We start from the raw sequence: 27807 nt of genomic DNA, 5'->3' as shown, positions 1-27807 counted from the left end.
ATTGACCGGTACTGTGTATGATTCCCAGAAAAATTGCTTTTCAATGCGGAAATAGCAATTTTCAAAAACGATTTACTCAATTACTAGGAAGTTTCAGAAAAAGAATCTTGTTGTATTATACTCAGAATAAAATCATCTTCCACATTTGAGGCATTCTTACTACACACATTTTTATAAAATTTTTGAATTTTTCCACCACTTAGATAATAGATTTTTTCGAAAAGCAATAGAAATATTAATTAAACTCCGGATGAAAAATTCTGCTGCCTGTGTGGTCAATCAGACACCTGGAAATTCAATAAAAGTGTGTGATTCTGTACTTTGAATCTTTTCTTTTTGAAATTTTGAAGAGCGACAGATAGACAGAAACGTTTTGAAACACATCTGCTGCTCTCCCTTTGTTTTGCCGTTGGGGTGTGGCGCACATCAATCTAATAATCAAAACACATCAAACATTTTGAGTGGTGGCGAAACGAGAAGTGACTTGATTTTTACAAAATCCGTGCGATAAGTCTTCTTCTACAAACCATCCTCTCACCTGCTGGGCTACGATTTCCCTAGTACCCTCCGCAGGTCTCGGTTCGCTTGCTCTATCTCTCTCCGGCTTCATTCATCACTATCTTTTCTCGTGTTCCATTATTTTTGTCCTGCCTGTTACTCACACTGGAGCTCTCATTTCCTTCTTTCTCGCTCGTATTATCATCCCAGGATCAATGCCTCCCCTTCAACCAACTGTGAACTCTCACTCATTTCCGATGACTTCCCCCCCCCCCTCTGTCTTTTATTTTGACATGTTTAACCAACAACACACATTTTACATCAGCCCTTTTGACAAGACAACTATCTTAATCATCTCGTTTTCCTTCTGCTCCATTGTTTTTAAATTTTTTCTTCTTCTTCCTAGTCCCTTATTTTCCGTGATTCTTCCTGGATTCTTTTTTCTGTTCCAGCTCTAAATTTGCTTTCTTTTTTTCCATTTTTCATCTAGTAGACGTTCTTTCTAGTGCCCGTATGTGTATAAAAAAGAGAAAACAAGAACTGCCAAATGGATTTAGTGATGTAACCTAATTCGGCTTTGTTGTCATCGAGTTTGGTGCACAATTGCTACTTGTTTTGCATGTGACATTGTGTTTTATGACTTTTGAAAGAAAACTAATGTAGCAGAAGCAGAATGGGGCTACTCGGGGGACGGTCATAACTTTTTGGGAGAAGAGGAGGAAGCTATGGAATAAACAATATGCAGCAACATAATTGATTCTGGTTTTGGACCCACGTTTTTGTAAAACTTTAATCTCTAAGCATGAGTTCTGGGAATTTACTGCCACCATTGAAAAAAGATCCAAAAGCGAGATAAGAAGTAACTGATCTACTATAAAATAGTACCTATAGCGCGTCAGCTGCTTCGGAGAGCAATTTTCGACGCATCGTTTTCCATCAGATTCGAATCGTTTTATTGACGTACGAAGTAATGGCGCCAAGGAGTGAAATATAGCCTATTGGGTTTTTTTTGCGTCAATCCAATGTGCGATTCGACAAATTTGACTGTTTTTGTAGCCGTTGGTATATAAACGGATAAAAGCTCGAGGAAATATGAAAATTTTTTTGAAGATAAGGTTTTTTAGTTTTTGAGGTTTTCAGGTTTTGCGTTTTTTAGAGTTTTAGGTTATTTTTAGGCTCTCAATTCAAATGATCCATTTCCGACAATATTTGGTTTTTCAAACAATTTCAAAAGTTTTTTTTTCGGAAAACTTTCAAGAATAGAAGATAAATTGAAATTTGTCGATTTAGCTAATTATTAAATTTATAAATTTCAATTTCAGAAAATAATTCGATTTTTTAGGAAAATGGTTCAACATTTTGATTTAAAAATAACCGTTGACAGTACTGTTTTCTTCATTTCTACTCACAATTTTCATTTTCAATATTTTATATAGAATTTCAGTTTTTTCTACTCTATTTTAGATTAAAATGCCGTAAAATTATGCTAGAAGAGTCACCAATCTGTCAAGTTCGAGTCCGATTATCTCGATTTCTGTGAAAGATATCAAGATTTGGTCAACTGATCAATTATTCATCATAGTATCACCAATAATGCATCAGTTGACCAAACGTTGTTATCTTTCCCAGGAATCAAGATAATTGAGCTCAAGGACGTGTAGGGTGGGATTCTATTTTAAAAAATTACGGTATTGTCATTTTCCTAATTCCCACATGAATTTACTTTTTAATAGCTCAATTTTTGTCAATTTTTGTAGTTTATATTTTCTTACTCTGACCTTAGCAGTTTACGGCTTTTCAATATTATCACGATACTATAAAAATAGAAGGACCCCTCAACTTTCAGTTTTGGGCTAATGTATCTCCGTTCTTGTCGAATCTATAAAAACGCGGCCAACTGATAAATCGTTTGTCGTAATATCGCAAATGTTTTGTCAGTTGAGATATTTTTTATATCTCGTTCAGGACCCGAGATAATTAAGCTCAAAGTGCACGTGTAGATGGGCTTCTAGCATTCACGGAATTTTCGGGTTTTCGGAATTCGCATTTGAACTTTATTCAAAATCTCAATTTTTATTAAATTTCTTGGTTCCTCTATTTTAATTCCAGCAGATTACGATTTTTCGAATTCATTGACCATTTGTAAACCCGCTAAAATGAAATTCTGATTTTCGCTCACCTAGTACCTATTTTTACATTCTCTCTTTTCTTCCAGTTTCCGATGGTCCAGGATAAACTAAGAAAATTGGAAGGAAGAGAAGGGTGTTTTCCACTTCATTCGCGCGTATGTGAATCGCATCGAAACAATGTGAATGATGAACTAGGCGCGCCCCGAGGGCAATGCTCTTCCAATTCGCGCAGTTTTTTTTCTTCGGGACCCAATTCTTCTTTTTTTTCTTCTTCATAGTTACACTTGCACACTTCTTCATTCACTCTTCCAACGTTTTTTTTTCTCAGCCATCACTTCTTCAAATTTCCATGCAAGAGATGCACAAAACTGCTCCAATTTTTCTCAGTTTTTGAGTGTAGTTAGGAGGGTTCTATTGCCTGAGATATTTTGAAAATGTCCCTTTTTTACTGAAGCCCACCCATCTTCACTCGATTAGGCGGGCACATCTCGGGTGAGGGTTTTTTTTCGCTATTTTTTGTGCTTGCTATATGTGTCTGGGGTTCATACAAATCACTGATCATATTTCAGACTCTTTTTCTATCTTCCCAACTTCAATTTAAGTATTTTTCTATATTGTATTTTGTCCAAAAGTTCTGAACTCTTATTGCTATAGATTCAATCAGCTGTTTGGCTTTTTTGCACCTGCAAAGAACATTTAAAATTTTGCTTTCAAATCCAATCACATGCAAAACATTTCAAGAACACTTGCTGTCAGAAAAATAAATGTTGGAAGGTTTGAGTTGTACTCTTTAAAAATAAGTAAACATGTGGCCAAAAAAAAGGGAAAAAGTCTAGACCTCAATTTTGCGCAAAATTACTGCGAAATTACTTTTGAAACTTAATCAAGTCACGCCCAATCATGTTGTTTCTTTCTTTTTCCTTTCCTCTTCTCCCCTTCACTTCCAGAAACTAAACAATGTTATTTATGCATCGTAGAATCAGATTCTTCTTCGTTCGCCCACCCCTCGATTTTCACTTTTTTTTTGCGCATCTAATCACATAGGCACCGAACAAATCGAGCGAGAAAAAAAAGAGAAGAAGATAGAAATAGAAAGAAAACACGACGACGAGTTGAACGGCCACCGCTTAGAGCTCTCGGCAGAAAATGGAGTTGTTCCGGTTGTCATTAATAAACAATGGCTTGATTCGGAAATTTCCTTTCATTTTGAAAAAAAATTCTCTTTTCCGACAAGAACATACACTTTTTTTCATCTAATCCATCATATCATTGTCCTGTCCCTGTCAGCCATCATTTTTAAGAAAATCTAGGAAAATTCAAAATTCCTTCTCCTCCGTTTTTTGAAAAATGATTTCACGTTTGCTCACCAAAAACCCTCAGGAGGGAAGAAAGTTGTGAAAAAAAAGTTTTCAACGACTTTCAACCCATCTTGAATAATTTATAGTTCAAACCCAGTCCACCAAAAAGGACCTTCTTCTCATACATATTCGGTCACATGGAATTAATTGGCGACCAGATATTTGGTGGAAAGAGGCCTCCGAAGTTTACGCTGGTCCTTTTTTCACTCTCTCTGTGAATGAAGGGCTCGCGCTCGTCACCGCGGGTTGAAAAGACGTCTTCTTCAACTTCCGCTCTCCTTCACATAAACAATTGTCGCATTTTTCTTCACTTCTTTCTCTTTTTACAACTATGCAAACGACTTTCATTTCTTTAATTTAATCATAAGACTAGAGAAGAAAGGAAGTTATTTTAAGTTTCCAAAAGAGCAGAAACCAATTCTTCTCTCAAGATTTTTTCGGATTCTTTTTCTCTCCTTCCGCCAATTCAGCTATGATAGACGTCAAAAATTCAGAATCAAATTTTGGAGAGACGAGCTGCTTGCTGCTCGCTTCCCGAAAATCAAATCTCATTACGAGTTTGATTGCGAACTCTTGTGTCGAGTTGCCCTCCCGCAATAGAATCCCGCACTCTTTTTGCGTGATGATGATGCACTTCTTGGACTTCTTCACCCCAGTGAAAGTCGACGCAGCAACAATTGAAGCAGCTAGAATGAATTGCCCTCACAAATGGGGTTTTTTCCTCGACTGGCTTCCCCATCCCAATAAAAATAACTTCAGAACTTCCTACTTTATGCGTTTTTTTTCTTCTCAAAATCATTTTTTCACACCATTCCCGCCTTCCCCGAGGCAGTGTTGCAATCCGCTTATTTCTTGTCCCTCTTTTTTTTGCTTAATTTTAATGAACTACCTTCTAGGCGATTTTTGGGACCAAAGTGTAAACTTTTGAAGTTTGAATAGAGCGTAGTTGTCTTTAAAGACGTACCAAGCTGAGTGAATTGCTTTCTAAAAATCAAAAAGTTGAAATTTTGCAAGAAATTGGTTTTTCGGGTCTACTCCCATTTTCCGTTCGCTCAAATTCCTACCGTGAATTTTCTAATAGAAGTCCATCCAATGCGTTCACTTCAAGCTCAATTATCTCGACTTCTGTAAAAGATATCAAGAACTGATGAAATTTTCTCTGTAAAATTTTCTAACGCTGCCTCAGTTGACAGCTCAAAGTCCACGTATAAATAGGCTTATATTAGAACATTTACAGTATTTGCTCATTTTTCATGCTCCTCTTTGTTTTTAATTCCAAAATTGAAATTTTGTTTTGATGTTGCTTGCCGTCTCTAATTTGTCAATATTTTTTTGACCAGATTCAAATTTTTTCAAATTTCATTTGGAAAATTAATTATTTTCGTAATTATTTTTACGAATTTTGAAATTAAGCGCAAAATGAAAAATGCTTAATTCCTTAGTTCGGTTTTAAAATCGCGTATTTTTCTGGAAAAAAAACTGAAATCCAATTTTTTTCCTTTTTCACTAAAACAATTACCGTATTCCCTTTATCAGAAGTTATCCCCAAATCATCAATTTTAAGCTCAATTATCTCTATTTTTGTAAAAGATACCAACAGTTTGTCAACTAAAAAAAATATTGGCGATTTTATGATAAATAATCTACCAGTTGACAGCTTTTTGATATCTTTTACAGGAATCGAGATAATTCAGCTTAAAGTTGACGGTTTGGGTAGGCTTCTAATAAAGGAAATACGGTGAGATGTATCTGGTATCACTTACATGTAGGAACCAAGATAAATTGCTTCGAAGACAACACGTTTCAGTAAGTATAATCCGTTAGAACTGGACCTGAGCCAGAATAACTTTTTATGATTTGATTCAAAGTCATATTAGAAGTTTCTAAACTCCCAAAAATCCACCCTCCGTTGTTTTCCAAACACCAATGACGTGATTTCCTTTCCCAATTTGTCAAAGCCCTACCCCAATTCATCAAATCCGTCTTCCTGCAAATTCGATATCGCCTTTCAAAATCTTTCTGATACTTCTTCTCTCTTTTCCGCTCCTTTACAATCCCTCCTCTCCTGGTCACCAATGTTGCCATAAATCTTCCACTACTTCTTATTTTTGCCGCGGCGACATTTTGATGTAACTTTTAGAATGTGCCGGGGTCCCTCTGGTTGCCGAATCAAGGTTTTGCCATCTGAGAGCCCCCGGCGACAGTCCCCTGGGGCTCGGCGAAATTGTGTCGCACTGGGCGTAGGCGATGTTATACATGCGTTTTGCCTAGTCGCCCGCAATAACAACGTTTGCTCATTTCATCTCACATCTTCTGCCTCACCCTCCGCGGACCGGAGTCCCGTACAAGACCTTCGAGACATAACGGAGTTTTTTTTGGTCTCCGTAATATCCATTTTATCCGTATATTCATATCCTCTTCAGAACACTTCGCCCCTCAACATTTTCATATCCTCTTTAGAACACTTCGCCCCTCAACACCCATTCCAATCCTCTTATCCAGTTTCAGATATGAAATAGATGTTCGTTAGCACATCTTGGTTATTACTATGGGGCAGTATCGTTTGGGCTGCCACCGCCGAACCGGTCACCCTCCATATCGGTGGAACGTTTCCGATGGAATCTGGTTCCGGCGGATGGGCAGGCGGAGAGGCTTGTCTTCCGGCGGTACAAATGGCATTGGAGGATGTGAACAATAGATTAGATATACTACCCGGTTATGTTCTCAATATGACTAACCATAATTCTCAGGTATGACCCTAACTCTCTGGAATGTTTCTAAAAACGTTTTTTCAGTGCCAACCCGGTCTCGCTATGCAACAATTATACGATTTCCTATATAAACCACCAACAAAACTGATGCTCCTAACCGGATGCAGTCCTGTAACTACCGTAATCGCCGAAGCTGCACCTGTATGGAAACTTGTTGTGTTATCCTACGGAGGCAGTTCACCGGCTTTATCTAACAGGAACCGATTTCCAACGCTGTTCAGGACACATCCATCAGCCAATATGCAAAATCCAACTAGGCAAGGCAACAATCAAATAATAGTTCAAAAAAATTAATTTTTTCAGGATTCATATTATGGAGAAGTTCAAATGGAAACGATTCACTATTTTGATGTCTGTCGAAGAAGTGTTCGTGACAACTGCCAAAGATTTAGAGGTACCGTAATTTGAATAAATTGTTTTTTAAAAAAATTATTTAAGGCTATCGCTAGGAAAAAAGGAATCCGCGTAGACCGACAAAGTTTCTATGGTGACCCAACGGATGCGATGAAAACGCTGCAGCGTCAAGACGCCAGGATAATTGTTGGATTGTTCTATGTGACAGAGGCGAGAAAGGTTTTGTGCCAGGCCTACCATCATGGCTTGTATGGTCGAAGATATGTTTGGTTTTTTATTGGATGGTACGCCGACACCTGGTACTACCCACCACCGGAAGAACATTTGAATTGTACGGCGGAGCAGGTTTGGAATCTATAATTATTTATTATTACCTCCAACACAAAGACCCGACTTCCAGATGGCTGCTGCTGCTGAATACCATTTCACCACTGAAAGTGTAATGTTGTCTCGTGACAATTTGCCAGCGATATCCGACATGACCGGCATGCAATTCCAAGAACGTCTCACTCGTCACTTCCAAAAAGAAACTGCAAATGTTGGAGGCTTCCCAGAAGCTCCGTTAGCATATGACGCCGTTTGGTGAGTCGATTCAATTGAACTCAAAAATTAATGAAAGTTCAACAACAGGGCTCTCGCATTGGCATTTAATTGCACTCGCAACAACTTGCCGTCGCATATTCGACTGGAGAACTTTTCGTATGACAATAAGATTATAGCAGATACACTGTTCCAATGTGTCAAGAATACTTCGTTCCGAGGGGTTTCTGGAAAAGTGATGTTTTCGGATTCAGGAGATCGTATAGCCAGAACGCAGATCGAGCAGATGCAAGGAGGAAAATATAAGATCATGGGGTATTATGACACGACTAGTGGCGATTTGGAGTGGTACAATAAAGAGCAGTGGTTGAATGGAAGAGGTCCACCACCGGATTCTACAGTAATCAAGAAGCATGCAATGACGGTGTCTAATGAAGTGAGATTTGGTCATTAAAGATAGAGAATTCCTGTATAATTCCGTCTAGAAAAATTCTTTGAATAGTTGAACTAGTGGAAAAAAAAACATTTAGCTCACTTCACCATTAAGATAATTGGTTAAAAATTCAGCTGCAGATTTGAGACATACAGTACCGGTCAATAAGATTTACAAAATCTTATTTTTCATTTGACTTTCAACCGTTTTTACCCTTTTCAAGAGTTTCATCAGGTTGCCTATCATTTTGAAAATTTTAGTGTTTGTGAAACTAACTTAGACTGAGAGTTTTGCGTTCACATAATTTTTAAAAAATTACTAATTTTCAGATATTTGCCGATTTCTGAAAGATACTTGTTTTTTTACATTTTCATTACAACAAGGGTCCAAAAGAAAGCGTCCTTTAGAAATCTGCTAATGGATGAAAATAGGAACTTTCGAAAAATTCTGCAAATGCAAAGTTATCAATCAAGGTCTGTTTTTGTCGGAAACTTGACAACCGAGCTCAACACTTCTGAAAATGGTCAAAACCAACTGAAAACATTTTTTCACATCTTACTGTAGTGCGCTGCGAGCTAACGGACAATTTCTAGTCCTAAACAGTCTCTCTTACCCCACAAACGTTGTTCCGTCCTTTTTCATTTTGCAAGCGATTTTTAACAGTGATAAGTAGGTTAAAAAATCTTTCAAGAAGTTTCATAAAAACTCGGTCAACCACTTCGCGTATAAACTTCAATAATTGAATAATTTAAACATGTAACAGAATGACCCCCCCCCCCCTCCGCACTGTCAACTTCGAATTCAATTATTTCAATTCCTGTGCAAGATATGGAAAGTTTGTCAATCGATGAAATGTTTTTCGTGAAATTGACAACAATTTATCAGTCGATAATTTTGTGATATCTTACGAAAGAACCGAGATAATTGAGCTCAAAGTGCACGTTTGGAATGGGCTCCCATTAGAGCGTTTGCGGTTATAAATTTCCGAGCACTTCGAAATTTTTTTTCTAATATCCCCTCTTTCAGTTCTACTACCCCACAATATTCTTCTCAGTTCTCGGAATTCTTGCCTGTGTACTTATCTATATATTTACTCAAAAACATCGCGAACGATTGTGAGTTCTTTTTTTCCTTTATTTTCTTTAGAAATGCATATTTCAGAGTGATTTTCCAATCTCAACCAGAATGCAATAATATTCTACTCATCGGGTGCTCCTTATGCCTTTTCTCACTATTCTTGATCGGTCTTCCGTCCGATGACATTTCCGTTCCCGAATCTCTATTTCCATTCCTCTGTCATGTATGTAAAAATTTTGAAATTAATTTTTCAAAGAAAACAACTTTAGGCTCGTGTTACTATTCTCCTTTTTGGGTTCACTTTTGCTTATGGGTCTATGTTTGCGAAAGTTTGGATTGTTCATCGGATGGGTGCTACGGAAAATCAGCAGCTGGCAAGTCGGCAAAAAGACGAGGTTTGTGAATAACTGAAATCTCAAAAGTTCTACCTCATCCCATCCATATAATTTCTACCACTTCCCTCTTATCACCATTCCAGTTAAAACCATTACTGAGTAACTTCTCCGAGAAGGTAAGTTTAAGACGGAGGCCCGAATACTCTGATTAGCGGGAGAGAACCAGCGATCTATTTTTTGATACCTATCTCTTGATATCTGTCTTGTGAAGAGATTTCAAGTTGCATCTATCTATGATTTTTCCAACCCCTCCATGTATTTTTTTTCCACTTTTTTCCAAAACCTCATGCAAGATTCAAACCCTATATTGTTTGTGTTCTGAAGACCAAGATTCGAAAAACATTTTATTCAGTAAAGTCATTAAAATTATGCTGTAGTATGCTACGGCTGCGAAAATTGGCTGCATGATGGCCCCATCGAGATTTTGTTCTGTAAAATTCACACTTCTAAATTCTCATTGATTCTCATAACATTCTACTCTAGCACAGTTAAAAATTAATATCTGAAATGATTAGATTTCTTACTTATATATTCTCTACATATCTATTAAAATATCCTAACAGGAAGAGAACACCCCGTGGGAAGGTATTCGAACCTTGATATCCACGATGGTCGGTCGACAAGCATTAATGCGCAAATCGTCGGGACAAGCGTACGGGGCACTGCTCGAGAAGCGGAATACGGTTCTAAATCAGGTGCTCTGAAACACAACAGGAAAATCCCTTGTTGATTTCTATTTTTTCGGCTGTGAACCACTACTTCTACACCGTTTTGAATGTAGTACTCATGTTTTTCAACTTTTTCTCACACCACTCACTCACACTTTTTTTTGTCACACTAACTTTTCACTTACTAACTCTTTTTCTCAGCTCACACGAACACCAATTAACACTACGCCGCGCTATCAAAATTTGATTTTACACTACAATTAAATAAAATATCCTATTTTCTCTGATAGAATCCCACCCTATGAGTGCACTTTGAGCTCAAATATCTCGATAGCTGTGATAGATATCAAAAATTTGCCAACTAATAAAATTTTGTTGATTTCATGATGAATATATTATCAGTTGACACATTTTTGATATCTTGCATAAAATAGAGATAATTGGTCTTGAAATGTACGTCTAGGAAGGGCTTCTATCAGAGCAATAGCAGTATTTTGGGTACCTAAAATATTAAAATTGTTTCAACTTGCCTCAAATGTTCAAAGTATATTAAACAAAATAAGAGCTTCATTTCTGGTAATGGACAACTTTTTTATACGATTCCCTCATAGGGAGATAAGCAGTTCCGAAGTCAACCAAATCTCATTTCAGTGCTAATTTTGGCATTTTTTTATAAAACAGCATATTTTCTCAGCAACAGGGTATTTGGCTCGAAGCGCTCTAACTTTTCAATGTTTCAGATAACTGAGCAAATTCTGGAATTCCCTTTTGGGGCTATTCCCTATTGAAAAGTCAAAGTATCGTATGTTCTTTAATAGAAGCTCACTTTAACCATCACCTTTGAGCTCAATTATCTCGGTTACTGTCAAATATATCAAAACATGGTCAATTTGAAAAATACTTTTCATATTATGATAAGCATTTTGTTGGTTGACGACTTGTTAGGATCATTCGCAGGAACCGAGATAATTGAGCTGAAAGCTGATGGTTTAGGTAGGTTTCTCTTGGAGAGGATGAAATAATTCCTGCTGAAAAAGACAAAGTATGATAACTCAATTCGCGGTACTGTAACTAGGGGAACTTTATTCGAAATTAGTAAAGCAGTTCTTTTTGCAAGATACTGCATCTTGCCGAGACTTTTTCTTATTATTCTGCATGTATCTGTTTGCCTGTGCTACTCTACTAAATCTATCTTCTCTAATTATAAAAAAATCACTTGTCTGTATTTTTACTCACTTCTAAACGTTTTTTTTTTCAATTCTTTTCTATTTTTCCAACCGCATGGGACAATGTGCGATGATTGCTATACATGCTGATTCCATCCTAGCTAGAAATTACTCACACGTTTTCGCTGAAATAACCAAAAATTAATTTCAGCCAATATCCCCAACGAAATTCTACGTAATCGTCGCAGCGCTGACCGCTGTTGACATTTTCGTATGTTTTGTCTGGATTCTGATCGACCCATTGCACTTGACCGAGCAGAAATTTCCACTCTTTGTAAGCGGGTTTTTTTTGCCAACAGTTCTCTCTGCCAACATTTTTTCAACTTTGTCTTTGTTTACAGACGCCCGCTGACAGTGAAGAAGATGAAATGATAATGCCCGTTTTGCAGCAATGCCAGAGTAATCAACAAGAAGTGTGGATAGGTAGTTGCTGATATACATCAAAAAAGAGTGTTTGTCAATAAAAATGTTTCTTTGACAGGCATCATAATGGGTTTCAAATGTCTTCTCTTGGTGTTTGGCACATTTCTGTCCTACGAAACGCGCAATTTGAAATTGAGGTTTATCAATGATTCAAGATTTGTTGGGTTGGCCATCTACAACGTGGCCGTTATGACACTAGTGACAGCTCCTGTGGTAACACTATTGATTCATGGAAAAGTGGACGCCAATTTTGCATTCATCTCCCTTACAGGTTCTTATCCTGAAAATTTGTAGACCTGACACATCTAAATTTACAGTTCTAATCTGCACATACATCTCTGTGGGATTAATATATGGTCCAAAGATCCGTCATATAATAAAAGTACCACCAAGTGCTGACGAAGTTCAACAAAATGGAAACACCGGTCCTGCAGTAATGTCAAAAGTAGATCAAAAACGATATGATATGTTGAGAAAGGAAAATGAAACACTGCAAAAACAAATTGAAGAGGTTTGAATATTTAGATGCAGTGCTGGTCGATATTGTATACAAAAACGTATTTTTCAGTTGATTTTTGGGCATTTTGACCTATTTCAAGAATCTTGAGCATGGCTATCAAGTTTGCGATCACTTTGAAAACTTTGAGGAGTGTAAAACGGATCTAGATTGAAAACTTTGCATTCACAGTGTTTTTTTTAAATTCCTATTTTGAGCTATTTGCCAATTTTTGAAATACATACCTTTCTAGTCGGTTTTTCTGCTAAAAGCGGAAAAAACAGGACCCCTTCAAATGTCGGAAAATATCTGAAAAACTAGGAATTTTCGAAAAATTATGTGAATCCTGAAAATGTTCAAAAGGGTTGCAAATCAACTGTAAATTACGTTATTGTATATTTTATTGATCGGTACGGTATATTTTTAAATTTTCCATTTTCAGAAAGAACGAAAAATCCATGAATGTCGAGAACGATTAGAACAATTGACGATGAATTCTGAAACAGAAGACATGAATGCTCAACTACTAAGTGGTAGCAATAAACAGCTAGCAGGTTTGGATTTTCAATTTTTTTTCGATTTTTTAAGATTCTTTATTCCAGAAGACAATATGACATATTCCACGGCTACCACATTAACCACAACAATACCATTAATAGATTTACAATTGAATGGAACTCATCCGGGTATTTTTTTTTGGTCCTAAAAAGTTCTAGAATTAAAATCGATATTTTTCAGGTCAAATATATGCAAATGACAATGACGATGACCGTTCATCAACGTCATCTGACGAAATACTTTTGTGAACTACTGTATTTCTCCCTTTCTTATGTATATTGTGTAAAATTTGTGATTTTGGTGAAGATTGTGTCATTTTGTCCCCCCTCGCCGCCTGCCATCCAGCATTCTTTCACCCCCTTTCTTCCATTTATTGTCTGTTTTTCTAGACGATCTCACCTTTTTCTTTCGCTCAGTCCTGTCTTAGCCTTTTTTCTCACTGCTATGAATGATTCAGACACTTATTTACTGTCCAAATTTTCTTGTTGTATTATTGTTGGTGGTTTTCCGATTTCTGATCACCAATCAAATCAAATCATTACACATTCAGAGAATGGAGAAGGAGAAGAAAAAGGTGTGGCTGAAGAGTAATCGTTATTTGGAGCGAAATCTTCTGTCCAAGAAGAAAGACCTCATTTTTCATTCAGCGGTACAGATATTTATGAGTAGCTGCAGCAAAATGAAAAAGTGAAAAAGTACAACATTCCCAAGGGTGGTAGCGCCTGTGACCTCGATTAACACCGGAAAATTTGATCATTCTGTTTTTGGAATCGTCAAGTTTTTTTTGAAAGTTTGTTGACACCATTTTATGACTGTCATCGAACATTTAAAATGAGATGGGAATATTTGAATTCATCATTTTTGGCATTTTCGGGAAAATTTTGGTCATTTCGGGAAAATATGAGGCGGGTCTATAACCTGAAACTCTGAGTCTTTTGAACGACTTCGAAAATAGTTTCTGCTCAAAATACAATAATTATATCACATTAGAAAACCGAATTGTCTCCAATGGAAGCTGTTCAATTATCTTGGTTCCTTTAACCTTTATCAAAAAAACTTCAAGTGATAAAATAATTATCATAATATCACCGATCTTTTATTAATTGAAAAATCGTTGATATATTTTTTTTTGAAATTGAGATAATTGAACTTGAAGTGCATGTGTATGGTTTACTTCTAATGGAGCAAATACGATAGCCCAAAGACCATTGGCACAGTTCCCCGCAGTTCCTGCTCGAAATTTTGAAAAGCAAAAAACTAAATTTTTTTGTTGATATTATTATGGAAATTTTGCTGATGGGTCACTTCTGAGGGGTTTCTTGAAATTTTCATTACCCAGAATTTAAAAATTTCTGAATAATGCTCAATACTTAACAGTGTGTTTCTATTACAATTTTACGGTGTTAAGTTCAGACAATGTCCATAAGTTTTTTCAAAAAAAAAAAAAAAAAACGAAAACTTCGAACACCACAATTATGCTAAAAGAACGCCACTTTTTCAATTGCAATTAAACCATAATTATCTCATTTAGTTCCAGATATATTCAAAATTCAGAAACTAAAATATTGTTGGCGAATGTATTACGACACACATTTTATCAGTCGACAGCGTTCTAATAGCTTGTGAACACCGAGATAATTGGGCTCAAAGTGCAAGTTAAATTAAAGAAAATACGGCGAGTCGCATTCTCAATTTTTTATTCAATTTGGTTCAGACCTTTGTGAATTCAATTTCTATAGTTTATGATTTAAGTATAAAACTTTTAAAACTTCTAAAAATTTCATTTTGTTGAAAATATCAATTTTATCAAAAGCAGATATCAAATTTACTTCTAGTAGGTATTTATATTTTCCCTGATATTTCGAAAAACTTGTGCTCCACCGCCCCATAAACACTTTAAAGGGAAAAATGACGAATTTCTTTATCTCGAAAAAAAATATAAAAAAGAAAGAAATAAAACCAATAGCGATTGCTTCCAACCACAATAAAGTACTAGAGCAAACATTTTTGCGGCTCCAAACAGTTCCCGCGTTCGAAAATTCTGAAAGTTTCAGTTCTCGCAAAGAAAGCAAAATTAGAAAAGAACGACAAACAAGTTGCATTCTTTTTTCTTTTCACCCTGAACCCAATCTTTCTCTCAACACACACATACTCGAGGTTTTTGATCTGGGAAAAAAGAAACTCACCCGAAGGTTTTTTTTGTTTCGTTACTAGTTCCCCACCTAACTAAATTCACTCACCACTGTTCAAAGATGGAGGACTACATGTTCGGGGTGGCAGTGAAGGTAGCCGTTGTCAACCTGTGTATGCAACCAGCTAACCACACTGCCTCACGACCATGAGTGCTTTTACAGGAATAATATTGAGAATAGTAGAATAACATGAAAGATAATATAGCAGTTAGGAGGGGAAGGAAGAAGCCTGATAGCAGAAAATATGGCCAAATGGCTTGGGTGGGCGTGTCGCTGCTAGGAGACAAGCACGAGGAAAAAGGCGTCATCTGAGCAATAATAATAATTAAGATGAAAAACAAAAAAAGAAAACAAAAAAATTTATTTCAGCTATACGATGTCCAGACCTGATGCGCTTGGGGGTTTTGGTTTTATACTTTTAGAACTAAGAACAAAAACTAGAAGACATTAAGAAAACCAACCGGAGGAGAGACTTTCATTAATGTGAAATGGGGAAGACTCACATATTCTGGACGATTCTATGGGGACAAAAGCAAAAGAAAAGACAACACAACTGAAAAAGAAAAAAAAACTGAAAACACAGGGTCAGTGCCTCCTGCCTGCTGTTTTTGTTTTCATTTCAGTGTGGGTCTCTGGTCCATGTTCGCTTGTCTCTCTTCATCAACATAGACTACTAGATCGCAACAAAACCCCGTGACGATAGAAAAAGAAAAAAACTCAATTTTGAGGTAACTTGGTAACACACCATTCGACGAGAGTGAGGAGAGGTTGAAAAAAAAAAGCGTTTTGATGACTAAACTTCTCGACCGAGGAGTTCGCCACCAGTTGACCAGCCACGAGTTTCTGGTCGCATGCAAAAGTACATTGTTGGGGGTCTTGTGATAGGAAGAGAAGACCTCGAGATGGATGGGATGGTGTCTAAATTGGATGTCATTTATTATCTGGTATCAGTGATATCAGATTTCGAAAGTAGGTTGTATAGAATTGTCACCTGCGTTGAAAGAGGGGTACTGTAGATGTGCCGTTAAGTATTAAGAGGGTCGAATCCACAAATCTAGGATTCATGAGCTCAAAATAAAGCTGTTTCAATATCGAAAATTTCAAAATCTCAGTTTTTCAAACATTCGTCATCTATGAAAATTTGTCATCATGGGGTTTTCACGTGCTCGATTTCATAATTTTCTCTCAACATTTTGATTGTGACTTAATATTTCACTATTGAAGATTTGTAAAATTCCGAGTTAACAACAAGGATATATATGAGATAAGATTGCTGCGTTAAGCCATAAATATAACGGTACCAGTCTATAAAATTCAATAAAACGCAGTTTTCAGTTTGTTATCTGTCAATTTGACAATTTTACGGAGTCTAGAGCTCGGTTTTCAGGCTTCCGATCACTGTGAAATTTTTGGGAGAGGGTAAAACAGACTTAGAGCAAAAACTTTGCATTCACAGAATTTTTCGTAACGATTTCTGGAAGAAGCATGTTTTTTCGCGTTTTCAGAACAAAAACCGGCAAAAAGACTGTCTTCCAGAAATCGGCTAATAACTGAAAAACTAGATTTTTTCTCAAAAAAAAAACAGTAAACGCAAATTTATCTATTTAGGCATGTTTTACATCTTTCAAAATTTTCAAACTGATCACAAAGTTTATAACCGAGCTCCAGACTGCTGAGCATGATCAAAATGTTCGACAATTCACTGAAAAATTTGTTTTTTCATATTTCTTATTGTCTGGTACTGTATTTCAACAAGGTTTCCTACATTCTCGACCTAAAAATGTGGGTTACTGTAGAAGCAATGATCCAGTTCAAGTTTGATGCCTGATCACCCTGAACACTCACACTCGAAATAAAATTGAAAAATTTGGCGGGAAAGTTGGAAGGCAGGTTGTTGAGAAGGGCTGGGGAGGACGAAAATGAGAGTGATCAAAAACAAGGAAACATTTTTTTTGTTGTGTTTGAGGCGGGGTTCTCACCCTGTTCGCTATGTGTGTGTGTGTGTTGTAGCGCCCACTCTTCATCTTTTTTTTCTCTCTCGCTCACGGTCGCCCCTCCCTATGTTTTCATTCATCTTCCTATCTTGTCGTGTCTTTCTATCTAACTGAAATTTTTTCTGCCGATGTGCCCCACTAACATCACATAAACAGAAATGGAAAAGGAAACACACAATCGCCCTGGGGGCACCAAAGATAGCATTGGAGGAAAATAAATTCTGGATGAAATGGGCAACAGTAATAGGAAAATGAATCTGGAATAAAATCTGGAATAGCCAATTTAAGGGGAAGCCAAAATAAAAAAAATCTGCCGTCGCACTGTTCAAACACTAGAAATCAAGGATGCCTAAAGTGTGCGGGCGGCACAGAAACGCTGCGTCGCAACTTTTTTTCCTTCCTCTTGCTACTCCTAGTTTGTTGTCCTCGCCGCCGCGCCATCGCTAAAAATTGGCCGCGTCTTTTCTAGAAAACGAGAACTGAGTTTGTTGTGTTTGTGTTCCTAACCTCCCAGAGTGACAGTGTCCCCGCCCCAACTCACGTGCCACCAAAAGCTTGGTCATCTCATGGACGTGGTGCTCACGCTTTGGCACATTTGGCGCCCCGAAGAACCAATCCAAAAAACCTCATGACGAAGACTGAAGAGAACCGAGAGTGGCAAAGAATATTTGTGTCGTGTGATGTTCGTTTTTTGTGACATTGAGTCTTCAGCCGAAAGGCCAGAGGGAGTTTTTGGAGTTTTCTGGAATGTTGACAAGGAAACCAGACTATGATTCAGAATTTGGTTTCAAAATCATAGAGTGATATCATTTTCGACCCTTTCAACTAACCATACATCTTCCATTGCATATTTTCTGGATTGTTCTAATTGTTCTGAACAGCTGACTTGGAAGCCGAAACTAGCAAAGGCACAAAATGTCATTTGACCCACGTGATCGTATTTCAAGTAAACATGGAACACCAACGACGCATTTTAAGGTATTTTTGGCAGGAAATGGCAAAAAATAAATGGGGAAAATGAACTCATCAGAGGTGCAAAATGGGGAATGAATGAATTGGAAATGAAAAGACAACAATGCTAACCGCCTCTCTTTTTTTCTCTCGTTTTCCAAATTAGGCTCCACCTCTCTCTTTCGGGAGACCAATTGAATATACTGTTTGGGTGTGGTCGGTGCGGCAGTGATTAATCGCTGGAGGACTGCTTTTAGCAGAAAGACGATAAAGATAAAAAGGAAGACAGTGAATAATTCATGTTCTGATTTTTGTTCGCAAGGTCATTAGGGCAGTGTGTTTCATCGTGTTCGAAAAAATAGGGACTGGTTTTTGATGGACAACGATAATGCAGACAAAAACGCTGAAAAAGACGTCACAAGAAAAGAAAAGCATATTCCCTTGGTAGCAATCCATAACAACAAAAAAACGAGAAAACAAGAAAAAGAAGGTAATCCTAATCCAAAATCACACGGATTCTCGAATATACACAAATTCCCAATCCGTTTTGCCTTATATTATATGTGAGATGCGCCAAAAAACAAATATCCAATAACAAATATCAGCTTTTTTTCTAGGAAAAAAAGAACCGTTTATTATTTCTTCTTCGCGTTTTTGATCAAAAATCGAAATATCCGCGAGCAAATATTTGAATGAAAGGAGAAGAAGGAGATGGAAGAAGCAAGAAAGTTTCAATATTAGTTTCATGGTTAATTGGCCTTCAGACTTTCTTCTTTTAAAATAAATTATATTCCCTCTAAAACTTTGGATTATCAAACCTCACACACACGTTACAACTCTCACTGGAAAATCGTATTACTAAATATATTCGATTAATCCTGTCGTAAAAAACGGAAATGTAATAAAAAGCCGAGATCATAAAATTTTGGGATAGCTTTTGTTCTTCTCCCTCTGCAACCTACGATACATTTGAGTAAGTAGGAGTAAATAAAAGTTTTGTGTCCTCAACAAAAAAAAAGTGTTTGGTTTTTTGCGTCTATCTCTCAACAAAAAAGTGCGAAGAAATTGACTTTCTCTATCAATTTCCGTCGCTTCTGGTTTCTCGAAAAGTTTTGGGTGCTCATTTTTTCTTAATTGTTTTTGATGATGATTCAGTGTTTTTCGGAATGTTTTTGATATGATTTCTGTGATGACATTGTTTTGAAATAGCCGTAATTTTGAAAAAAAACCTTTTCTCATTATTTTTTGAGTCAGAAAGCTTTTTCAAGCTTTTCAAAAGCCCAACTAAGCTTTTTTAAACCAGTTTTTGCACAATTTTATATTTCCCAAATTTGAGCGTTCATTAATCTGGAATGTTTTCTCTCCTTTCTCCATTATTCATCTTACTTTAGTATTACTGTTCGAAGAATGGTGAAATTAATGTCCCTTTATTTTTTTTTAGCCCTTTATTAATCATAAATTCCACACAGACACTTTAGAAAGCTCCCTGAGCAGTGTTTTTGCCTACAAAACAGTTTTTTTTCACGTTTTCTGGAAAAAAAAATATAGCTGAAAAACTAGGAATTTTCAGGAAATTCTGTTAACGCAAAGTTTTCAATCGAGATCTTTTTCACATTCTCCAAAATTTTCAAAATGATTGGAAATTTCACAGCCAAGCTCCAGACTCCTGAAAATTGTCATAAATGAACGAAAATCTTATGAAAAGTAAGTTTTATCTTATTTACCGGTACTGTACCTCATTTCCTGTGAAAGATATCAAAAAGTACTCAACTGTCAAAATACTGATTATGATACGAAAATTATTTTGTCAGTTGATCGCTTTTTGATATCTGTCGCAAAAACCAAGATAAATTGGCTCAAAGTTGAAAGTAAGAAGATTATTTTATTAGAGTGTCAGGTATTTCTATTAGAGTGTAAGGTATGAATTTTCAATTCAAAAATGTTTGATTCTGATCCCGCCAGGTGCAAGTATATAATTCTAACATCTTTCTGATCAATACCTGACCAATCTGGTTGTCAAACCAGGTACAAAGTGATTTGCACTTGTCACAAAACTAAAACATACATTTTTTCTCCAATCCAATCCTGCACCCAGAGTCCAATGTACCCCTCATGGACCCTTAAGAGAGTGCTGATGAAATGAGGAACCTTTTACCCCTCATCTCCTTCTTCTATTTCACAACTGGTGCCACATAAATCATTGTCAAATACTGGAAGAAGGCGAAAAGCCGAGCGAAAAAATTCGATAATGTCCCTGCTGACTTCTCGGTGTAAAACCGAGTCTCTCGTCAGAAACAGGTGCTATCTCTTCTGAGGATCACTTTGCTTTTTACCTCCCTCACCTTGAAATTTGCTCTTTTTCTTCTTATGAGAAGAAGAAAATCATCTTATTTTATTTCTTCTTTTGTTTTTAGCCGGCCGAACACTCAGTTTTGTTTTATAAACGTTTTCCATGTTTTGCCCTTCTCATATACCACATAAACACACGTATTCATAATATTCTTTTTTTGCAAAAAAAAGCAAAAGCACAAGCAGTTTTTCCTTTCTTCTCACCATCAACTTTTGTGCACTTGCCCTCTCTTTTCTTCTGCCGCGTCTCACTGCTCCAGAAAAGAAGCACTCAGAGTTTCCGCCTACTTGAATGAAGAAAATTTCAATAGGGGGTGGGAGCAAAGCAAGTTCATTTCAAATTCTTTGAACCGTTTGCAAACAACATTCACCAATGGGTGCATTGGCAGGAAAATGCTTGGGATTTGAAAATTCCATTTCCTATGCGCCTCTGAAATCTCATAAAATCCTCCTTTTCAGCTGGCACACAAACCGATTAATTGCCACGACACGAGTAAGAGGGTTTCAATGTCCCTCTCCTCCCGGCATTCTCATTTTTGTTTCTATCCGCTTTCCATCTCATTTTTTTTCGGTCTGAGCCCCCCGTCTTTTCCCGTTTTTTCTTCTTCCTTTTTCTTCTTCTTCTTAACTCTCCAACAGCATAAATGAAAAATGTGCCCCGTCAACTTCTTCTTGAGTTTATACATCGCACATTTTTCCTGAATTTTAAGAAAGACTATTTTCAGGACCTCCAAATGTATCAATGAACAACCAAACGGGAAAACTTAGGCGCAATAAGGCCACAACGTTTGAATCTCCGAGCATTCCAAAAGGTGAGGGAGATTGAAAGTTTGAAATTTGATCAGGTGGTTTTTTTGGAGTCAGCCAAAAAAGCATCTGCAAATTTTGCAATAATAATAAAATCAGGAAAAAGATATATGAATAATGTATTAGTTGATGTTTCAAACATCCGGATAGGTCAAAAGATCAAATATGAAAAAGGAGAAGTTTAAAGAAAAATTATCTCTGTATTCAAAAAGATGTATTGAAAAAAAAAGAAGAATTGATTTTTAAAAACTTTCATAAGTTTTTAAAAACTGAAGTTTTCGAATAAAAACTTGAATTTTTGAAATATCATTTTAAGACGCTGCATTCAAAACAATATTAGAAACATGAATACCGTGAACACTCTAATAGAAGGCCGCCCTGTACTGGCACTTTGAGCTTTATTATCTACAATTCTATGGAAGATATCAAAAATGTGTCGACTGATTTAATTTTGGTAATATTATGACAATCATTTTATTAATTGACAGATTTTCAATATCTCTCATAGAATTTAAGATAATTGAGCTCAAAATGCAGGTTTACGGTGGGTTTCTATTAGAGTGTTTAAGGTATATCCGTTCTCATTCAATAGAATGAACACGGAATATTATATTTTCTGACGTATTCTAACTTGCAAAAAACGCAATGCATTATTCTCATTTCCTGCTAGCGAAAAAAAACTTCATTACTTCTTTCTCCCAGCTCATATTTTCACATTTCTTCTTCAGCATTCTTCGATCTCCAGCATCATTTCATATTCAGCAAGAAAAAAGCTCCCGTAGATGGCATCGAAGCTATTCAGCGAGATGGCGCAGCAATAAGGTTTGGTTTGATCATGTAAAAAATGTGTTATAGTGTTTTCTCCAGCGAGCACGCCGTCGTCAAATATGCCAACGACGAGCGGCCAGATGAAAAAGAGAAACAGGATCTCGAAAATATGTTTAAAACGGTTTTAAGGATAGGAGTTCGTGAGTATTTCTTATTTTGAATTGAAAAAAAAAACTTTATTTGATTTCAGAAAACTCTGATATAGTTTATACACATCTTCTACAACTATCACAATGCTACGAGGCGATGGCTAGGAATAACAAACTTATCGTTTTCACAAACGACATATCTGTAAGAAAGGCGTTTAATGGATTGATTTATAATTGTAAGAAGAATAGAATTTTGAAAATTGATTTTTGAAAATCGAGTTACAGGTATGCGAACAGGTTTAGTGGCAGACTCGAAAACGTTGGAGATTACTGGCGTATTATCGGTCACCGATTTTATAATGGTAATTGTTTTTTTTTTTCAATTCACAACTTTTCTCCATATTCCAGGTCCTCATGATGTTGTGGAAGTATCGTGAGAATCTCGACGAGCTTAAAGGCACACCGCTTAGCCATGAGGATTTCCGGCAGATGGACATTGCTTACATGCCGATTTCGAGATGGAAAGGTGGGATTAGAATGTTTATGTTTGCCGGGATTTTTCAATTTATTCTTTTTCACTTCAGGATGTCTCGAAATGAAAGGGCAGTTGAAGCCATTCATCAACATTGGATTGAAAGAAAGCATATTTCGGGCCGTCGAGCTGCTCACCAAACATAGAATTCATCGACTGCCGGTGATGGATGAGAACACGGGGGATTGTGCATACATTCTGACGCACCGTAGAATACTACACTACCTATGGAAACATGTATGTGTTTTTGTATTGGTTTACAGCTAAAAATCATCGAAACTTGATAATATGATCTCGAAAATATCTCAATTTCTGCGAGAAACATCAAATTCTGAAAACTACAAAAATGTTGGTATAGCTATGATAAATACTTTACCAGTTGACAGAATTTCGATATCTTATATAGAAATCAAAATAAATAGGCTTTAAATATTAGGTTGCAAGGAAAGTAACTGTCCATTTTTTTAATTCGTGAATAACACAAAAATAAAAATTATCCAAGATTGACAGTATGCACGGTCGTGGTGAACGGCATGCGGACAACATTCAGGTAATTTGTTGATATCACCCCTCCAAAGGCCAATTGGCTGCGACTGAAAGAATTTTTTCGGTCCAGATTTGATCTCATTTACAGTGTTAAATATTTTCCCTCCGGATGACGTTACATTTTTCCTGATAGCCAGTAATTAAAGGGGCAAATCAGTAGTTTGAGGGGGCGTAAAGAAAAACCGTCGAGCTAAAGCGGTCTAGGTTTTACTTGGCTTCCCGTGGAACATAGGATCTCGTTTTATTAAAAAATAAGCAATTCAGTCCTAAGCCGTTTTGGATGAACGGCTCTGCACTTTTCTCGAACTCCAGACTTGGTCCTGTCATTATTGGTTTTTTGGAGTTAAGTCATCTGGAGGAAAATTAATTTTTCACTGTCGATGAGAAAAAAACGGCACTTTAAGAATACTTTAATATGCGGCCAGCTGGCTGTTGGAGGGATGGTATCCACAAGTTACCTGAATGTTGTCAGCATGTTGTGGACCACGACGGTGCATACTGTCAATCTAGGATAATTCTTGCTTTTGTGATAATCACAAATTAAAAAATAGAGAGTTACTTTCCTTCCAACCTAATACAAGTGATGGGTAAACCGTAAATGCTCTAATATAAAGAATGCCAAATGTTACTGGCACTTTGAGCTCTATCATCTGAATTTCTTCAAGTGATATCAGAAAGTTGTGAACTGATAAAATGTTTGACATAACAAGACCAACATTTCCCAGTTTACAGATTTTTCATAGCTCTAATAAAAGCCGACATATTTGAACTCAAATTGTACGAACAGAGTGAGCTGTTTCAGTGCAAACAGAGTACAGCGTACAAGTATAGCGTACAAGCGTTTTAAAATGAATACTGTATTCCCGTATCTTATATACCGTTATACTGTAAATCTATCATATAATTGCTATTTTATTACAAATAGTTGAATTTTCGTATAAAATGTTAAAATATCGTGACTGATGAATTGTTTGACATAATGACATCAACCAGCTTTCCGTCTTTGAGGCAATTCATCTCGTTTACTCTCAAAGATATCAAAAAGTGTCAAACTATTGTCGAATTAAAAAAAGTGGAACCTGGAAAATTTCGCGGGCGACTTCAAGATCAATTTTCGAGGCCTTGCCCCTGAAACACTACCGTAGTAAACGAAACTTATTTCTGTGAATTCAGTGGGATTTTCTCCACGAAATTTAGATTTCTTGGTAGGAAAATGATCGCTAGCATCTTTAGAATCTGTTTTCATCGAAAAACCGAACTTATATGCGAAAGTAGCTCGAACGAGGCGAAAATCTGAAATATTACGTTTTTGCCGCACTTTTTCGCAGATCAAAAAAAGGTACGCCTTTCAAATTTTCAGGTCCCACTTTTTTTTTGAATTCGACAATAACAAAACATTCATGACAATAAACAATTTTTGCTAATTGACCATTTTCTGATGTCTTTCAAAGAAAATGAGATGGACGGAAAATTGACAGTTTGGCAGCCATAGTGTTCAGTTCGATTTTCAGATTTTTGATAACTTCCAGAATTTAAATACTACCCTCTAATTTGATATTTTGTGTTCCAGTGCGCCCTTCTTCCTAAACCCGAATGTTTGAGTCAACGAGTGGTGGACCTGGAGATGGGAACGTGGAAAAATTTGCTTTACGTTAGTCGACGGCCCTTTTTGATACAAAAAAAACACAATAACAACTTTCAGGCCGACGAAAAAACACCACTGATAGATTGCCTGGACATGCTGATTGACAATCATATCAGCGGAATTCCAATTGTCGAAAAACACACAATGAAGGTAAACTTGAAACTTGAGAGTATTTTTTTAATGGAACTGAATTAGGTCAAAGAAGTGTACACAAGGTTTGATGCCGCTTCAGCTGCCTTCTCGGATCATATTGACCTCAGTGTTACAGTCACCCGAGCGATTCAGGAAAGAGATTACCAATGTGTAAGAAACTCGCTATTTAGGAATCATTCTTGAAATTTGGGGTTTTCAGGGAATTCGCCGTGATGCTGTTGTCACTGCTCACTATACAACAACCCTCTGGTCTCTGATAGAGATTTTTATAGATAAAAATGTGCATCGAATATTTATGGTGGATGATAAAACTATTCTGAAAGGAATCATCTCCTTATCAGATGTAATTGAATTCCTGGTGCTCCGTCCTTCAAGACAAACCGCCAACGGAAACAACAAGTGATTGAAAGAGCGACTCTGTGACATAATGCATTTATCTCATTTTCGATTTTGCTTTAATTTGTGATTGACTTTTTCTGATTCTACCGTAAAACCTCTCTAATAATAAGGTTCCTTTACTCAGAGCCAATTTATCTCGGCTCCCGTCAAAGATATGAGGAAATTCTTAACTGATAAAGTGTTTATCATAATATCACAAACATTTTATCAGTTGACAAAGTTTTGATATCTTTTGGAGGAAACAAGATAAATCAGCTCAAATTTGACTGTGTGGGATCCCTTCCATTACTGGTTTTACGATAATTTCTACCGTTCTAGCTTTAACTTGTGCTAGCATAATAAAATTTTTTTTGATTTTCCCAATTTTAATTTTTCGAAAAACCATCCAGATTAAATGGTTATCCGGGTACGAAGAACTCTAACTATGCAAAGCCAAGTTCAACCTCAAAACGTGATCTCGACTGACATGAGTACACAATTGGTATGTACTACAAACTATTTGCTTTTGTGAAGGAAAAGAAACTACACGAAATAGGATGATACGCTTTTTGACACCCCGGGGCGGCCCAAAACTGACAGCTTAACCCATCTTCCGTATCGGGGGGAAGGATCGCAAAACCATTCCCACTTTTGAACAACACACCATGCTCGCTTTAATCCCGCTAGCTCTACTTCAATCAGTCAATGGTACAGTATCCGGTTGGTTTTCGATTCCAAACTTGCCTTTTTTGTTTCCAGCAATAGGATATATTCCTCTAGAAACCAATAGTCTGATGCGCAATGTTGTGGGATATGGGTCCACTTGTGATGCTCAGGCTGAGAACAAGATTGCTCAATGCTCGGATGAATTGACGAATATGGGAGTGTTCAGTGCGTTGGGAGGAAAACAAGCGACACTTTCGGATATGAAAACTCACTCCCAAATTCATTTCGTCCAGATGTGTGGGTGAGTTATTGGAGGAAGCAGAAACCTAGACGAACATCTGTAATTCAGAGCCTACCAAAGATTCAACAACTGTCTAGGTGGAAGTTACATCAAACAAGCTTGCTATCCCCACGAACCTTTAAAATCTCGCTACTCTGTGGTGGACTCAGTGCTAGAATATGTTTGTGGAGAGGGATATCAATGTGAGCATAATTGAGAATTTAGTAGACGGAAAATTAGATTTTTAGCTATGCTGAACAACTGGAACTGCTACTTGTCTGTTGCGGATAGCAGAGAGATTGCAATGTGTGAAGCAAGTTTCACACAATTGGCTAGGAACACCGAGCAAATGTACAATGACTATTCTTCAGGAGCAGGAGCGTGTTTGTAAGTGATTCAGATGAGGCTAGTGGTCATTTACAGTAACCAAATTTCAAAAAAAAACATAGCAACGGTTAATAAAATATACAAAACCAAGATTTCAGATTCATTGATGACCATTTTGAACATTTTCAGGAAACTGAAGTTCAGCTCAAAAGCTTCCGATCACTTGGAAAACTTTCGAGGGTGTAAAACAGATCTAGGATGAAAATTTTGCGTTGATTGAATTTTTTGAAAACTCCTTTTTTCAGCTATTTGTTCCTTTTTTATTCCTGAAGGACACCTGTTTTTCCAGGTATTCGAAATAAAAACAAGCCGGAAAGGGCTGTCCTTCTTTAATCAGCAAGTAACTGGAAAACTTGACATTTTCAAAAAAAAAGTTCTTTGAATGCAAATTTTTCAATATACGTCTGTTTCAAACCATGCAAAGTTTCCAAAGTGATTTAAAAATTGACAGTCAAGCTCCAAACTCTTGAAAATGGTCGAGATGGCCGTAAATCGATTGAAAATATTTTTAGTATATCTCATTGACTCGTACTGAAGTTATTATGAATCATTGTCCACAAATTTCAATTTCATGAGAAACAATTCGGTTTAAATTACCGTATACATCTTATTAACCGATAATGTACATATATTTTCATGCCCCCGCCCCACTTTTAAGATGTTCTAGTTTTAAGATGTTCCAATTACAGTAATCCGCGTAAACTAAAACTTCCGGAATTTCAAAAATTATATAATTTACAGTGCCCTCCAATCCTACACGGATTGCATCCGTCCTGCTATTGAGACAACATGTGGCCTTGGATCCTTCCTCACCGTTATCCAAGCCGTCGAACGACCCATTCAAATCTATCTCCCATTTTGTACGCTTTCCTCTTCCACGATCTCGTTCCTTCCCTCAATTTTCATTTCCCTCTTTCTTTTCGTTTATTATTTGTAAAAAATTTCCCTTCCCACTCGAATTCAATTATATTCAACTCCCTCAGCTGCATATATGTATAAACAATTGTATCTCTCTTTGGGAAAAGCGTTTCCTTCTTTATTTCTTTGCGTCCTTTCTCTCGGCGCGTCTTTCGGTTGCCAGGGA

The 27807-nt window shown here is 36.8% G+C and overlaps 5 protein-coding genes across 5 annotated transcripts; all 5 read left to right on the top strand.

The window, feature by feature from the left end:
* Nucleotides 1-2719: 2719 nt before the first annotated feature.
* On the top strand, nucleotides 2720-3937 carry CBG27491 (the record flags this gene model as incomplete). Its single annotated transcript, XM_045239029.1, has 2 exons — nucleotides 2720-2824; nucleotides 3689-3937. 2 exons carry the CDS (start codon nucleotides 2720-2722, stop codon nucleotides 3935-3937), a joined length of 354 nt encoding a protein of 117 aa, XP_045098059.1.
* A 2567-nt stretch (nucleotides 3938-6504) lies between these two features.
* Nucleotides 6505-13174, top strand: CBG02016 (the record flags this gene model as incomplete). The annotated part of the gene is made up of 15 exons (XM_002643759.2): nucleotides 6505-6735; nucleotides 6781-7013; nucleotides 7060-7150; nucleotides 7195-7455; nucleotides 7511-7692; nucleotides 7741-8086; nucleotides 9110-9198; nucleotides 9245-9555; nucleotides 10119-10252; nucleotides 11601-11723; nucleotides 11791-11872; nucleotides 11931-12143; nucleotides 12190-12383; nucleotides 12811-13054; nucleotides 13107-13174. The coding sequence occupies 15 exons, from the start codon at nucleotides 6505-6507 to the stop codon at nucleotides 13172-13174; spliced, it is 2802 nt and encodes a 933-aa protein (XP_002643805.2).
* A 5277-nt stretch (nucleotides 13175-18451) lies between these two features.
* CBG27490 lies at nucleotides 18452-18511 on the top strand (the record flags this gene model as incomplete). The annotated part of the gene is made up of 1 exon (XM_045239028.1): nucleotides 18452-18511. The coding sequence occupies one exon, from the start codon at nucleotides 18452-18454 to the stop codon at nucleotides 18509-18511; it is 60 nt and encodes a 19-aa protein (XP_045098058.1).
* A 2643-nt stretch (nucleotides 18512-21154) lies between these two features.
* Cbr-aakg-3 lies at nucleotides 21155-25415 on the top strand (the record flags this gene model as incomplete). Its single annotated transcript, XM_045239027.1, has 12 exons — nucleotides 21155-21224; nucleotides 21277-21299; nucleotides 21397-21398; nucleotides 22087-22187; nucleotides 22238-22372; nucleotides 22422-22498; nucleotides 22545-22662; nucleotides 22721-22905; nucleotides 24785-24865; nucleotides 24917-25009; nucleotides 25055-25162; nucleotides 25212-25415. 12 exons carry the CDS (start codon nucleotides 21155-21157, stop codon nucleotides 25413-25415), a joined length of 1197 nt encoding a protein of 398 aa, XP_045092006.1.
* A 640-nt stretch (nucleotides 25416-26055) lies between these two features.
* Nucleotides 26056-27660, top strand: CBG02014 (the record flags this gene model as incomplete). The annotated part of the gene is made up of 4 exons (XM_002643756.1): nucleotides 26056-26357; nucleotides 26406-26539; nucleotides 26585-26723; nucleotides 27465-27660. 4 exons carry the CDS (start codon nucleotides 26056-26058, stop codon nucleotides 27658-27660), a joined length of 771 nt encoding a protein of 256 aa, XP_002643802.1.
* Nucleotides 27661-27807: the final 147 nt, after the last annotated feature.

Source organism: Caenorhabditis briggsae (genome assembly GCF_000004555.2).
Source record: "Caenorhabditis briggsae complete genome, chrX, whole genome shotgun sequence".
Taxonomy (NCBI): Eukaryota; Metazoa; Nematoda; class Chromadorea; order Rhabditida; family Rhabditidae; genus Caenorhabditis; species Caenorhabditis briggsae.
The sequence above is the reverse complement of the archived record's forward strand: the minus strand, read 5'-3'. Positions and strand labels throughout refer to the sequence as shown.